Source organism: Perognathus longimembris, chromosome 2 (assembly GCF_023159225.1).
Source record: "Perognathus longimembris pacificus isolate PPM17 chromosome 2, ASM2315922v1, whole genome shotgun sequence".
In the NCBI taxonomy this organism is placed as follows: domain Eukaryota; kingdom Metazoa; phylum Chordata; class Mammalia; order Rodentia; family Heteromyidae; genus Perognathus; species Perognathus longimembris.
In genome coordinates, this window is record NC_063162.1 from 23645637 (window position 1) to 23660962 (window position 15326).

Below are 15326 nucleotides of genomic sequence, written 5' to 3' on the forward strand. Positions count from 1 at the left end.
GAGGGACGAGGGCACCCCCGCTGGGACAGAGCTTGGTTCTTGGCAAAGCCAATCTTGATACAGTAAATCACCTGTGACCTCCCAAGGTACAATCTTACCTGACCGCATCTTAGTTTTAAATTTCTCTTGTTAGAATTTCATTTTTCTCTGAGAGAAGAAACCATTAAACATTAGGAAACATGCACCCCAACCCCCACCCCCACTACTGGGGATTGAACTCAGGGCCCTGTGTTTTCTGGGCAGACCTTGTACTACTTTTTTTTTTTTTTTGGCCAGTCCTGGGCCTTGGACTCAGGGCCTGAGCACTGTCCCTGGCTTCTTCCCGCTCAAGGCTAGCACTCTGCCACTTGAGCCACAGCGCCGCTTCTGGCCGTTTTCTGTATATGTGGTGCTGGGGAATCGAACCTAGGGCCTCGTGTATCCGAGGCAGGCACTCTTGCCACTAGGCTATATATATCCCCAGCCCGACCTTGTACTACTTGATCCAGGCCTTCAGTGCCTTTCTACATTGGTTATTTTCAAGATAGGTTCATTTTATGCCCAGGCTCGCCTAGAGTGGTTGTCCTTCCTGTTCTTCCCTAGGTCATTATGGATGACAGATGTCCGCCCACGGTGTCTAGCCACTGTTGAGATGAAGTCTTGAGAACTTCCTGTGTGCTGGCCTTGAACTGTGCTCCCTGATCTTTACCTCCCAAGTCACTAGGATTAGATGAGCTACCACCTGGGGCTAACAGAACTGCCTCAGTGCCAGTCTATGAGAGGGCTAAAGTGGTTTTTTAGCATTACAACAAAGCACCAGACTAAGATTTTAGCCTTCTTGTGTCCTTACCTCATGTTGGTCAGTGTGTCCCCCATTATGTCTGTGGTCCTGGAAATCTGAGGAAAGCAGGACTTTTCAGGGCTCCTCGTGTGCTGTTGCTGGTGGATTTGAGGCAGGGCGGTGTCATAGATTGCTTGACTAAAAGCAGGACACTTGGAACTTCAGGTTCTCTTGAGTTCCTCCTTGGGAAACTGAGCAAGTTGCTCATCCTCTCAGTAACACCTCCTTCATGGTGGTGAGAAAGAAATGACCTCATAGAGTTTTAACACAATAGTTGCTACGATATTATTACTTGTAATGAAAAGAATACTTCTACAGCACCTCCTGGGAAGAATGTGAAGTTGTCATGGCCCTGGCCACTCTTCATCCTGTCTGCTTGTTTTAGAAGTGAGCTGTATTGGATTCCAACTTTCCTTCCACAAAGACATTCAGTGCCCCCAACTCCTGCCGCCTCCTACACTGCTTTATGGCTCAGCCTTGGGCCTGGCCCTCTCTCCTCTTGTGCTTCCCCCAGACTTTGGTTTAAGCTGCCGGAGTCCTGGCACCTGATTTTCTTCCATAGGGTCTGAGAACCATGTGACCAGCTCGTCTCTGGGTTTGGTCCTCAAGATCTTGACCTTGGAAGGCCATCCCCACAATGCTACACCTGTCACGTGGCTTCAGCGAATGCCAGCCTTCTCAGTATCCTCAGTGCCCTTTCCTGGTCTCTATTTGCCCTTGGGCTCTTATTTCCTCAGCTGGCATTCACTCTTGACTAAACCAGAACAATCCGGTCCCCAAAGTGGAGTGGCAGGGCTTACCTGTCACCTGACTTCAGCCTCACACCTGGCCTGGAGAGGCAGGCCCTGGGGGGGGGGGCAGGTGCACCTCTGGTGAAGTACTTACACAGGTGTATAGTCCAACTTGCTTTTCAAATGGGAACATTTTGGAACCCCAACATTTCCAAGGAAAACAGCCACATTCCAGGAAAGGAAATTTCATTTTATTTAAAAAGTATTTATAATTTATTGAGCCTTCCATAAATGCTTTATTTTAAAATTATTGTTTTAAACTTTTTAACCTGAAGAAAATCTTTCAGGGACAGGGGCAGGGCCAGGGACAGGGAGATGTGGTGACAGGCTCATTAAGGGTTCTGCAGAGGGATGGATGGAATGGGGCAGCAGTGGCCTAAGGGGGAAATGACAAGGAGCCTAGCCAGGCAGGCTGCCTTGGGCCAGAGGCTTGCTGGGCATTTCTTGCTAAAAACTTACCACCTATTGGTCTGAGTCTGAGGCACATGGCCCTGAGGTGGTGACTATTTCTACCAGGCAAGAGCAGGTGGATGTGTGTTGGGGGATGGGTCCGTGGCTATGGAGGTAGCTAGGAGAACACATGCATGACAGCTGAGCCTCAGACTTGGCCAGGCCAGGGGGGGTGTGGGAGTCAGTGACACATTGCTGACAGAGGTCTCTCTTGCTCCAGTCCTTCCTCCCACGTGTGCTTAGGCCCTCCTGACTACAACACCTGCTCTGGGTTGGAGATGAGGCCAACATTGTATGGGGTAGAGGTTGTATAATACTCTAGGTATTACAAGAATTTGAAGACTCGTGTCTTGGTGCCAGCCTTCCCCATCCATGGAGGGGCACTTGGCTACATAAGACTAAATTTATTTCCTAACGCTCAGAATTCACTCTGCATTGCAGAAACACTGGGCTAAACGTTCCACTATTTAAAATAGTGTTTTGCTACTTTTTTTTTAAAACCCTCTGTGGGTCTGAGGACTTTGAGAATCATAGGAAAGCTTAACTCTGGAAAATATATAAGAACACAGATACTAAATTGTGACACTTTTAAGGGTTTCACAGACTCATGGACCCCCTGAAGTCTGACTATGACCTCCTGGGGTGCTGGACCCCAGGTTCACAACCCCTGAGTTAAAAGTTCCTGTGGGCAAGCATTTTTCTTTGAAGTGCAAATAACCCAGAGGAAAGATCAATCTCCGACCTGCCTCGTGGTTGACTGGGTGTAGGAGGGCAGTGATGGTGTTGGAAGAGATGGAGGGAAGCCTACATGACATTTGCCATAGGGAGAAATTTGGAAGTGGTTTGGCGATTCACTAGGCATCACCAGAACACTGGGGATGGGATGGGATGGGGGAGGGGATATCTAAGAGGTAAGAAAAACAAAAACCCCAAAGACCAATTTAAAATGTAGAAACATTTTCCCTTAGACTGGCTGTAATCAGAATGATTTCATCCGTGGAAGTTGGCATGTGCAGTCATTTTGCCATCTTGTGGTTCTGCTTGGGATTGCACCTGCCCCAACCTCCAGGAGAGGTCTAGTAGAAGGAAGAAGTACTTAGCTGACACTGGGAGTGTAGTGTAGTATGTGGGTGTGTGTGTGTGCAGGGCGGGGGGCGGGGGGCGGGGGGAGTCAACGAAAAAGTGATTCTTCAACGTTCTTGTAGAACACACAATGATGTTCTTTGAGAACATGCGTGCGTCCTTCCTGACTGAGCTGGGCACTCTTTGGTTTGTCATGGCTAAATCCACTTTAACAGCTTAAGACTTTTCCATATATCCTTTTTTCTTTGCTTTGATTTTCACTTAAAACTTGAGGTTCCACTTTTGGCTCCAGGCTAGGTTCTCTGCTCCCTACTCCTCTTCTTGCAGAGCAGATTTATCGATCACTTCCTGACTGCTGGTGGGGAGCCCAAACCAATACATCCCTGGGGAAAAAAACCCCAGTGACTTGAGGCTCCATCCCACATTCTTTCCAGTGTGGCTGGGTCTCACTTCTCCAGGCTGCCAAAGCCCTTAGTAATCAGGAAACCAGCCACCGATGCCTTCTGTGCTGTGACACCAATCACGGGCCAGCTCGACAGCACCCCACACTCTGAAGTCCTGGATGCGTTCTTGGTCCATCTCCGGATCCCATCTTCATACCTCTGCCTCTCACGTGCCTGTCTACCATGCCACCTTCGGAGCCAGGCTAATTAGCATGAACTATGATAGAAGTGTTATCACGATGTTCCAGAGGGTAGAATGGTGAGTTCCAGGACATGAGTCTCTAGGGGGCCAGGGCCCCGAAAGAACAAAAAAGAATATCAGGTTTTCCAGAGAGGCAATGTCAGCTTGGGCTTATCTCTTCTCCAGACCCAGACTATACTGCAGACATGACCATGAGAGGCACCTTCTGCGATGGCCATGAAGACTCTGAGTCCAACTGGAGCGACGAGGGAAAAAACCTGCCAAACTGACAGCTAAGAATGAAGAGGTGGAAAGGAAGGCAGGGTGCTCTGTCACCCGAGGGAGGCCTTGGGAAGGAAAGCAGATGACAGGAGGGCGGGACCTCCCCCAAAGCCCTGGACTCTCACACACCCAGCCAGTTCGCCTGGTCATGTGATCAGGGGCCTTAGATTGGAGTTTTCCTCCGAGGTCCTCTCTCCATCCGCTGACCTTTTCCGTTTCCGACCACCTGCAGAACACGAGTTTGTATCAGCCATTTAACCCCTCTCAGCGAGCTGATTTCTCTTCCTAACAGCAGCGGAAATTCAGGCAAAGACCTGGGCTGCTGGGCTGGACTTCAGGGGCAGTCTGCTGCTCAAGCAGTAGATTTACATTTCACAGCATGAGGTAGAAGACACCTTGAGAAGCCACAACCCAGGCTAATGTCTACAGAGAGATTGCTTGGGGGGAATGCCTTAGTGGCAGGTTATCTTTCTCTCCTGAGGGCCCCAGGACCACTGGCTGCCTGGCACCCCAAGTGATGACCAACCTTGTAGTCACTGGCATGCAATGAGCCAGGGTAGGGGGGCAGAGCTGGGAGCCATTCCCAGGGCTTCTGAAATAACCTCCCTTCTCCACCGGGACAGATGACAGTAGTTACATCATCTTCCTAAGGATTCAGAGCCATCTGTTTCCAGGAAGGACTATTTTCACCTTTGCTTTCTGCCAGACTACATCTAAGGAGGATTTTGTTTTCCTTTCTATGGAGTTCCCTTGGCTACAAAATTTTTCTTCAAAAGATCAAATGGTAAAGATTATATAGGTTTTTGTAGGCCACAAGGTCTCTCTGTCAAACTGCTCACCAATGTCTTTGTGGTCACAAATCACAAATGGATCTATACCCCGTGTGTTTACTTACAGCAAAAGGTGGGGGAGGTAGGTCAAAATCTGACCCTAGAACAAGGACCAATCCGCAGACTCCTTTCCTAGAGGATCACCCATTAAGTGACACAGGTCCAAGGGTGCAGTACTGGCCGAAGCCCTACTGTGCAACTGCACCTCATTAGGGCTCCCCAAAGGAGCCAGCCGCTCTTGCTGTGGAGGAAGATCCCAGTGTGTTGCCGTTCCTAGTAACTGGCGAGGGCCTTGGGCCTCGGGCCTGGGCGAGTTGCTACTCACTCAAGGTTCTCAGCAGCTTCTTGCCCATGGTTTCCTCGAAGTCACTACTGCAAGGGCTGGTTTCCGGATCCAGGCTGATAGGACAACACTCCGGATCCGATGCTGAAAGGGGAAGGAGGGCAAACACAAGCTTTTCAGCCCACACACCCAGGGAGCCAGGCAGGGTGGATTCACCTCAGCGGGTGAAAGGGCTGAGTCCAGATGGGAAGGATAAAGGAGAAATCCCCACGAAGGGGTTGTGTTGGCTCTCTGAGTCTTCTCCCTGCTCCCTCAGAACCCGGGCTGTAAGTTCTGCATAGGGAGGCTCCCTGATCACAAGGCAGTGTTTGGCTGGGGGTGTTACATGAGCAGGGTAGACTAGATGCTCTGCAGGCTTCCTGCCTCCTTTGCTGCAGTTTCCTAGTCACTACATGGCTTTGTGAGGGAGAAAAAAGAACACTAGTTCTACATTTAAGCCCTAGACCAGTGACTGTGAATGTCCCAGATTTTCTGGTTTAGCTACACCTCCAAACATGTCTCCTTGACTTGGCAAACTTACCAGACTTTCTAGGTGATTGCTCTGAACGCAAGGGGTCTCTGGCTGTGGACTGGGGAAGGTCTGAAAGATGAGCTACGTGAACAATTGGTCTGGGGCTGGGGAAAAACACCTCAGGGAGGCCAGGCTCGGAAGGGTCCCCGCACTGCTGGGAAACCTGGAACCTGGAGCAGCCCCATTGCCAAGGCAGACGTACTCAGACTTTCTTGCTTCCCCAGGACCCAAAGGAATGGAAGAGCCCAGCCAGTAGGGCAATGGCTGACACCATTATACCTTCCTAATCTGTAAGGTAGGTTTAAGGTCTGCACAGCATGGTATCAAACTCAATGCTGTGTCCTTTATATAAATTACCTCATTCATATTCAAAAGCCCACTTTTATCAGTCAATGTAAGGCAACTTACCTATTAAGATATAGGCTACATAACTTGCTTAAAATGGTAGAGCTCCTACATGACAGACATCTGGGTGGGTGAACTAGACAGGGCCTGATGCTTGGTAGGTGCTCAGTGAACGCTGGCGTTCCTTGCCTCGTGTGTAAGCAGGACTCAGGTACCAGGCCTCCCCATGCCCAAACAATTTGCTTGGGGGCCATCCCAGCACCTAAGGGCGGTGCCTTATACCTCTGGGCCCCTCCCTAACCTGTGGTTGTGGGAACAGCTGTGGGAGACAGCGAGAGGGGCTGAGCCTTGTGCTCCAGGACGTCCGTCGCCTCTCCCTGGGTGAAGTCCAGCTCCTCCATTCTCAGGTACACCACCTCGCCGGGGCTCCTCAGTCCATCGGAACGGCTGCCTGGGGAGGACAGTGAACACCTCACCCCTCTGCCTTGGAGAAGACCTGGGGCTCCACGAGGCACAAGATGGCAGCCCTGGACAGGGCTGGGGGAAGAAGGCAGGACTGGACTCATGCCACCACAGCCCGGCCTATCTGCCCAACTGACTCACCCGGCAGGCTGGTTCTGTTGCTCAGGAGCGTGAGGGCAGGGTCATCCTTGGGTGTCTGGGGTGTGCCCCGGGTTGTGGGGGCCTTGGTAGAGTCTCCATCAGTGAAGGCTTCCATGTCTGGAGACTGGGGTGAGCTGTCCATGTGGCAGGCGGTGAGGGCATTCTGGTACTGCTGTCGTGTGATCTGGAAGGAAGTGGATAGAGAGGTGGATGGAGTCCTCTCAAGATGTAGCCGCGTTTTCTAAGTTCACAAGTGGCCCTACTGGGTTTGCTGTGGGACCCCTGGTCACAGAGGCTTGAGATCTGTGAACCTAAACTTACCTATTCCAGACCAGCCCAGAAGCTAAGAGACCAGAAGAGGGCCTTATTCATCAGCCACTGGTTCCTTCTATTCATTTTTATTGGTGCTAGACCTCACAGTACATGGGAAGAGCCTAGGTGAATCCATTCTGTCACTATGACAAACGTACCTGAGACTGGGTACTTGAAAAAGAAAAGAGGTTTATGTGGCTCAAGTCTGGTGGTTGAAAAGTCCAAAAACATAACATGGCAGAGAAGCAGAAAGGGAAATGGCTGAGTGGAGAAGGGACTGAGAGCTTGGGGCAGGCAGCTTTGCTTTATAACAACCTGCTTTACCCAGAACCAACCCAACCCTGGAAGAACTACATGGATTCTTTCCAGGGTGTTGACCTCAGGACCTAATCACTCTTCAATATCATTGTATTGAAGACTTAGGCTTTAGCATGGAAATCTGTGGGGAGAACAGGCAAACCATATCTACATCACAGGACAGGGGTTATAAACTGTCCCAAACGAGCAATTTTCAAGCCCCAGCACTACAATTAACCAAAGGGCTTATTTAAAGTAAGATATCTGGGTTCAACTCTCAAAGTTATTTCTTCTTTTTTATTGCACTGTAATTTGAACACAGAGCCTTGCACTCTACCACTTGAACCTTGTCCTCAGCCCTTTTTACTTTAATTATTTTTCCAATAGCATTTTTTGTGCATAAAGTAGACTAGACAGGAATCCCCCTATTTATGTTTCCTTAATAGTTGGTACGACAGGGGAGGGACCACTGTGTTCAGTTGTTCATTGGATGAGAGAGGGTCTCATGACTTGTTTTTCTTGGGCTGGCCTTAAACTGTGACCTTCCCAATCTCTGCTTCCCAAGTAGATAGAATTTACAGAGAAAGTCACTGAGCCTGGTTCAAACTTTCTAACTCCCTAAGTGATTTGCATTTCTAGCAGGTTCCAGGCGATGCTAATGCTTCTGCTCTGGAGGTTGCACTTGGAGAACCACTGACTTGAGACCCAGTTAAAATCAGAGACAGGTCCCACTCAGATTCTTGTTCTTTCCTTATAAAGGATTTAAAAAAATAATAAAACAGCAGCATGTTGGCAGCTAGCTTTGGTACTTTCTAGGTCAAAATGTATGTTTTGTGCTTTAACAGCATGGGACTGTGAGTCTCAACTAATCTCTTGTCCAATTTTCAATAGGTTGAATGTTCGTGTGTTGAGAACACCCCGCTTTCCCAGCTCTTGCGTGGTGCTGAGTGAGTAGTCAGGATCCTGCATTTCCCTCAAAGATGGGAAAGTGTTGCCCTATCACTAAGGGAGAGCAAATTTTCCTACATGGTACTTGGTAAGCTCAACAAAGCAGCTGGTTTTACTGTAGATGTGTTTGTTAAAGCATTAGTTTAGATTTGTCTTCTAGCTTAATCTAATAAGGCAAAGTAACCCTTTACGTAGAAACAGCAGGAAACAAAGCCTGCCTCAACCGCACTGAGGTTCAAGTCAGTACTGGGGCTGCCACTTTCTAGCTGGTGACTTGGGCCAAATCACTCACCTCTTTAATTTTGTGAGAGGCCCAGTGATAATGAGATAAAGTGGATGCACGTATTACCCATCTATTACAAATGATTATTGAGCACATGTCCACACAGTAGCCTTACAATTAGATTTTGTAACAGACATCCATTTTCAAGACAGGCCAAACTTTGCCCTCATGAGGTGTGCAAGTTGTTCCTGGCTCTCTGTGGGTTGGGGACAGGAAGGAGCAATGTCCCCCTGTCCCCAGAGACAGTGAGTCAGGTGGTGCTGTGAAAGCAAGACTAGATCTTGAGAAGGTCAATCTTCAACTAAGAAACAGCAAAAGAGAACACAGGGAAGGAAGTGGGTTCTAACAGGGACAAGGGGCTGGGGAAGATGCAGAGGAAAGCGGACAGAGTGAGGAAGAGAGAAGAAAAAGGGTTTGGCTTTGAGATGGATCTGCTGGCTTAAAGGTTCCTGTTGGTTGCTGGATTGGCTCTTGGTGGTGGCAGCCATTGCAAATGTTCCATCGTAATGAACCAAGTGATTTAGGTTTGGAAAGATTCTACGCGGGTCAGACCTGCAGTAACCTGTGCCACTCAGACTTATAAACAGTGATATGTCTCCTCCAGGTACAGATGTTAAACCAGACAGCTGCAGTCAGGATATACCATCAGGGGAAGGAGCATGTGTGTGTGTGTGTGGGGGGGGTAGGCTGGCTAAGGACAGGGAGGACAGAGATTGGGAGAGGGTCTACACTGGTGGATGGTTACAGAAAAACAGAGGCACTACCTATTTTGTTTAACTTCTTTATGTTTTACAGCCTTGTTTTCACACACCACTTCAACAATTCTGTTGACAAGATACCACTCTGAAAAATGTGTACAGAAAAGCAATCTCTGTCCTGACTCTCCCAGTTGTGCTTCTAGATTCGAGCATCATCGCTGTCCTCATTTCCCTCCTCTTGTCTAGCAGCTATAACATTTTTTTGGGGGGAGGGGTGCTGGAGGTTGACTCTAGGGCCTTGTGAATGCTGGGCAAGGACTGTACCAATGAGCTACCCCCCCATCAACTTCTTTTTATCTAGCATGATTCTACAGTGAAATAGTACCAATAACTATAAGTTACATGAGCCACAAATTTCTTTTCATAGTAGCTTGAAAAAAAGAAACAGGTAAAAATAATTTTAATGATATATTTCCTTTAACCCAATAAAAACACCTCATAATTTTTAACTCTAACATGAAAACAATATAAAGTTGTAATACGATATTGCTTTTTGTACGAAGTCTTTGAGATCCACACGTGGCCACCCAGGTACTATATTGGGACAACCAAGGTCCAACAGGTCTTCTGCTAAACTACTCTGCCTAGTGTTGAGTTCAAGGCCAGCTTGAGCTACCTGGAGAGGCCCTTATTTCAAAATAAACCAAGGCTTGGGGATGTAGTTCAGTGGGAAAGGACCGAACTTGGATTTAATTCCCCACTCTGCCTCTTTTCCATAAAGCAACATAAATAGACAATTGGTTCACTTCGAGCCGGCATCTATCACTGTTGAATTTCTTTTTCCCTTCTCCATGTAGAACTCAATCCACTTATAAGGCACAGGATATTTTTAGTATCTTATAAAACCTATTTATGTATTATGTTTTATAAACAAACATATTATATATTTCTTTGGTATATCTCATGGTTTCTAGGACCATCATTAACACCAGCAAATACCTGTTGATTGGCTAATGAAGCTAATCAAAGTACTCTTCAACAGACAACATGTTTTTAATGTCTGCTGCCTTGCTACAGATATGGCCACTTCTTTGTAACAGTTTGAGTTTACATTGTCTTCTCTTTGCCAGCTAGGCCCTTAAGAATTTCTTACATTACAACAGAAAGGTTGTCCTGTTTGTTTGTTTATTTATTTATTTATTTATTTATGTATTTGTTTATTTATTTGCCAGTCCTGGGCCTTGGACTCAGGGCCTGAGCACTGTCCCCGGCTGTCCAAGGCTAGCACTCTGCCACTTGAGCCACAGCGACAATTCTGGCCATTTTCTATATATGTGGTACTGGGAAATCGAACCCAGGGCTTCATGTATACAAGCCAAGCACTCTTGCCACTAGGCCATATTCCCAGCCCAGGTTGTCCTGTTTATCTTGACACTAACACATCTTAGCAGATTGCCATTCAGAGTGAGCAGACCTGGTACCTGGAAAATAACTTTTTTTTTTTTTTTTTTGGCCAGTCCTGGGCCGTCAACTCAGGGCCTGAGCACTGTCCCTGGCTTCATTTTTGCTCAAGGCTAGCACTCTGTCACTTGAGCCACAGCGCCACTTCTGGCCATTTTCTGTATATGTGGTGCTGAGGAATCGAACCCAGGGCCTCATGTATACGAGGCAAGCACTCTTGCCACTAGGCCATATTCCCAGCCCTGGAAGATAACTTTTAAGCTAGAATGTCTCTTGTCATTCTGCTTGGACTGTCCATTTTCAGGCGGTTTACAACATCCCTCAAAACACAACCTTACAATGTAGGGACTCCATGCCACCAAAAAGCTCTCTGAAAGCAGGCCTTTAGAAAGCCAGGCAGCATGGCTGCCTCTATCGTAGCACTTGAATGGGAAGCCTGTGAAGCCTGTGACATGAAGCGAGCGTGGACTCCTTGTCTGGGAGATGGGGGACCCTCCTGGAGAGTTACCTTCACGAACTGCACGTCGCTGAGGATGTGGACCGAGTAGTCGGGTGTGTAGAGGTTGTTGCTGCTACTGTACAGCTGGGTGTTGCTCCCACCAAAGTCACTGCGCTCTCGGTTTGGAGACTCAGAGCGGTTCAGCCCGCTGCAGCGAGATGGGGACCGGTTTACTGCAGAGGGTGAGGAAGGGGGAGGAGGGAAAGACCAGGAGCGGTGGGTGGGGAGAAGAGAAAGGGAGAGAAAAGGTACTTTTGACTGAGGTGCCCTGGACCATAGACAGTAGCAGCAGCAGCAGCACCAGGTGGTGGAGGGAAGCTCGGCCTTTCCCACCAGGGGCTCGGGAAAGAGCTGAGTGCTGGTGTTCAGTCCTAAACCCTGTGACTTCTCCCAGGGAGGAGTTGGGGTGCTTGTTCTCAACCCCCCAGAGAGTGGGCTGAGGTAGTAGGATGCCGTTCTTGGTCCTCATCTTCAGGTTACATGCAAGAGGCTCCTGAATCACGAAGCCAGTGCTGTGTGCATGCGAAACCCCCCAGACAGCAAGACTCCATGGCAGTGTGCTCTTGAACGCAATCCCACATCCAACCTTATTTTAGAGAGGCCAAGGCCTTAGGTTTGCCCTCGAGACCACCCGTCCCTGTCAGCACTGGCAGGGTCGGAGACCCACCAGCCATAATCACATTATAAATCACATGGACTGTTAACAAATGTGACTGTTCATAGCAACCTGGAAGGTCAGGTTCAATTCCCTGGAGTTTTGTTTCAGACAATGGGCCATGTGACCAGCCCCTGGGCCTGGGGCTCGGCACCATTTGCCTCCCCAGAGCTGTTCCGTGGGAAATCCCAAGATTGTGAGGACCTGCAATGTGGTCCAGAAGAAAGAACACAGGCTCTGGGTATGCACAGCTCTTTGGTCCTGTGAACTTCCTGTCTCCCAGCCAGAGGCAGGGCTATGAAGGGCCCAGTGGGGTTCTTACAAGTGTGTGGAAAGATGGAGTTTGCTCTTACATAGGGCTCTGGAGAGATCAAGGTAATGGACATGTTTTCTGTCTAAGACCCAAATACCCAGTCTCATTCTTTTTACATTTTAAGTAATATTTTTTTTTCGGGGGAGGGAGAGAAAATTCGGGAAGACCTATTACTTGATTTCAAAATGGACACTGGGAACTATCCTCCTCAGGATCAATAGAAGAGAGGTTGCTGAGGGTGACCCTAGTGTTATTTGATAATGACAATGCAAATGGCAAAGTCATCCCATTCCCCCTCCGCCCCGCTCCCCACCTGCCCCCAGCCCTTCCATTTCCCACTGTCACCACTAACTAGTTCTTCCGGGGGGGGGGGGCAAGTCAAATAAAGAATAAGATTCTTCGTAGATCCTGGTCCTGGCTCCCTGAGAGTAGGACAATTTAATTCTATCTCTTTTTTTTTTTTGCGCCAGTCCTGGGCCTTGTGGACTCAGGGCCTGAGCACTGTCCCTGGCTTCTTCCCGCTCAAGGCTAGCACTCTGCCACTTGAGCCACAGCGCCGCTTCTGGCCGTTTTCCGTATATGTGGTGCTGGGGAATCGAACCTAGGGCCTCGTGTATCCGAGGCAGGCACTCTTGCCACTAGGCCATATCCCCAGCCCTTAATTCTATCTCTTGAGACAGTGGTGCTGTCAATCAAAATACATCAGCCCCTCTTTGGAGCGAGTCATGTAGGTTGCTGATCTGCTGATTCCATGCCAAGATCTTACTGTCAGCCATACCAGTGAGCAGAAAGATGGTGATATTTTCTCGTGAGAACAGTAATAATCACGGCTCGGATACGATTATAGAATTAAGGATTCCAGTTCCTTCTCCCCATTCTCAGTAAATGTCTTTATTTACCAGTTGCTAAATTACTTCAGAAATCTGAGAGTCCCTTCACGGAGAGACTCCTGCCACTCTCTTAGCACCACACCAAGTCCTCTGTCTCCACCTCCAACACAGCGAGCCCCTCTGTCTTATCTCCTAACAAAGTTCAGTTACCACCACTTCATACCCGGTCTCTTCACAATAATCTTCTGCAGCAATTCCCCTGTATCTCTCTCTCTCTCTCTCTCTCTCTCTCTGTATACATATCCAGACTTACAGTAGAGGCCTGAAACTACCAACAGTACCAGACCCTATACATGCTACATTTTCCCCTACGATGATTTAATTTATAAATTGCATATGATAAGAGATTAATCTTAATTCCTATTTATTAACCAATTCCATAGAATAACCATAGCAATACACTATAGTAAGAATTATTTTAAGACTTATGAACTGCTTCTTTCTGGGATTCTTCATCACTAATTTATGGATCTCGGTTGATAAAGGGTAACTCCACACTGGAAGGGGAAGGTGTGCATAAAGAGGACCACTACAGTCTATCTTCATCTCAGCTGTTTTGTTTTGTTTTGTTTTTTGCCAGACCTGGGGCTTGAACTCAGGGCCTGAGCACTGTCCCTGACTTCTTTTTGCTCAAGGCTAGCACTCTACCACTTGAGCCACAGCACCACTTCCTGGCTTTTTCTATATAGGTGGTGCTGAAAAATGGAACCCAGGGCTTCATGTATACGAGGCAAGCACTTTACCACTAGGCCATATTCCCAACCTTAGAATCAACATTTTTTTTTTTTTTTTTTTTTTTTTTTTGCCACTCCTGGGCCTTGGACTCAGGGCCTGAGCACTGTCCCTGGCTTCTTTTTGCTCAAGGCTAGCACTCTGCCACTTGAGCCACAGCACCCCTTCTGGCCGTTTTCTATATATGTGGTACTGGGGAATCGAACCCAGGGCTTCATGTATAGGAAGGAGGCAAGCACTCTTGCCACTAGGCCATATCCCTAACCCTAGAATCAACATTTTAAAAACACAAATTAGTTTCCTGTTGTACTGGAGCAAATCCAGATTCTTTGCTGTGCCCACACAGTGTGCTTGTGGTTTTCTGGTGGTTAATTGGAGATAAAAGTCTCATGGACTTTCCTCCCTGGGCTGGCTTTGAACCTTGATCCTCAGATCTCAGCTTCCTGAGCAGCTAGGATAATAGGTGTGGGCCACCAGCGCCTGCCTTTTAAAAAATTATTTTTCTTTGAAGTTGCCTTTGCTCTGTAAGCTCCTGTCATTGTAGGGAAGCTGGCTTCTGCAAGAAGCAAGGTGTGGTAGCATGACACCAGAAATGCAGCTGGCTAGACATAACTAGTTGCAACCAGAACTGGCAAACCTCAGGCCTTGGCCCAGTCACTTGAGGGAGAGGAGCCAGGACATCAGGTCTCTGATGTGTTTAATGAGACCATATGAAACAAGGGATTCTGGAGCCAGGTGTCCAGGGCCTGCTTATCCTGGGTGATGGAGGACAGTGACAGTAAAGCAGAACATACAATGGAGCACCAAGATAACGATACTAAGAAGACAAAGTTACATTTCAATGCTGGTCCTGCTTCCTTGAATAATTGATGAGTTCTGGCTTGGCTAAACCCATTTGTGGCTAGGCAAGGTGGTGAGCAGCTGGGAAGGTCAGCACTCTTCCCTCTAGTCTAATGGTGGTGGAAGTGTCCAGGCACTCTTGCAGGAAAGCAGCCCCGCTGGCATACACATGGGGCTGGAAAATCACACCTTGTCCCAGTGGGTGTTGGCTTCAATTCAGTTTGCACATTAGCCAGGGACAGGATGTGAGCGAGGCCTGTGGCTTCAGTTACCCCAGAAAAGCCCTGCCACACCTTGACCGTCCTCTATTCTGCCGGGCTGGAAATGAGCTTCATCTACCCCACACCCACAGTTCCACGTCCATCTCTTAGGTCTCACTCCCAGATGGATGTGGGAAGAGGACAGGAAAACAGAGCTGGATCATATCTACTAAATTCTTCCCACATGCGGAGCAAATCACCTTCACTACTTGTTGGGAAAAGAGGCAAAAAACTACATCCCAGGTGCTTACACAGCTCCGTCTCCACAGGCACCGGGAGAGGCCACCCTGCTGCCACTCAGGGACCCATGGGTCACCCATATGACAGCTGTGTTGGGAGGAGAAACAGGTTTGTCTCCTCCTCTTGCTCCTCCGTCTCCTCCCCTTTTTTCTCCCCTCCGCCTCATCTCCTCTTCTTTCTTCCTCTTCCCTCTCCCCCTCCTCCTTCTTTCCCTCT

At 48.3% G+C, this 15326-nt stretch overlaps 1 protein-coding gene across 1 annotated transcript in view; it reads right to left on the reverse strand.

Moving 5' to 3' along the window:
- Positions 1 to 3372: 3372 nt before the first annotated feature.
- Cnnm1 (cyclin and CBS domain divalent metal cation transport mediator 1) overlaps positions 3373 to 15326 on the reverse strand; it is a 49148-nt gene continuing 37194 nt past the window's right edge. Inside the window, exons 7-11 of the mRNA XM_048338504.1 lie at positions 11190 to 11353; positions 6683 to 6866; positions 6381 to 6530; positions 5206 to 5307; positions 3373 to 4276 (exon numbers count right to left, since the gene is read on the reverse strand). Coding sequence (XP_048194461.1) covers positions 4197 to 4276; positions 5206 to 5307; positions 6381 to 6530; positions 6683 to 6866; positions 11190 to 11353 — 680 coding nt within the window. The 3' untranslated portion in view covers positions 3373 to 4196. The remainder of the gene's footprint in view (positions 4277 to 5205; positions 5308 to 6380; positions 6531 to 6682; positions 6867 to 11189; positions 11354 to 15326) is intronic.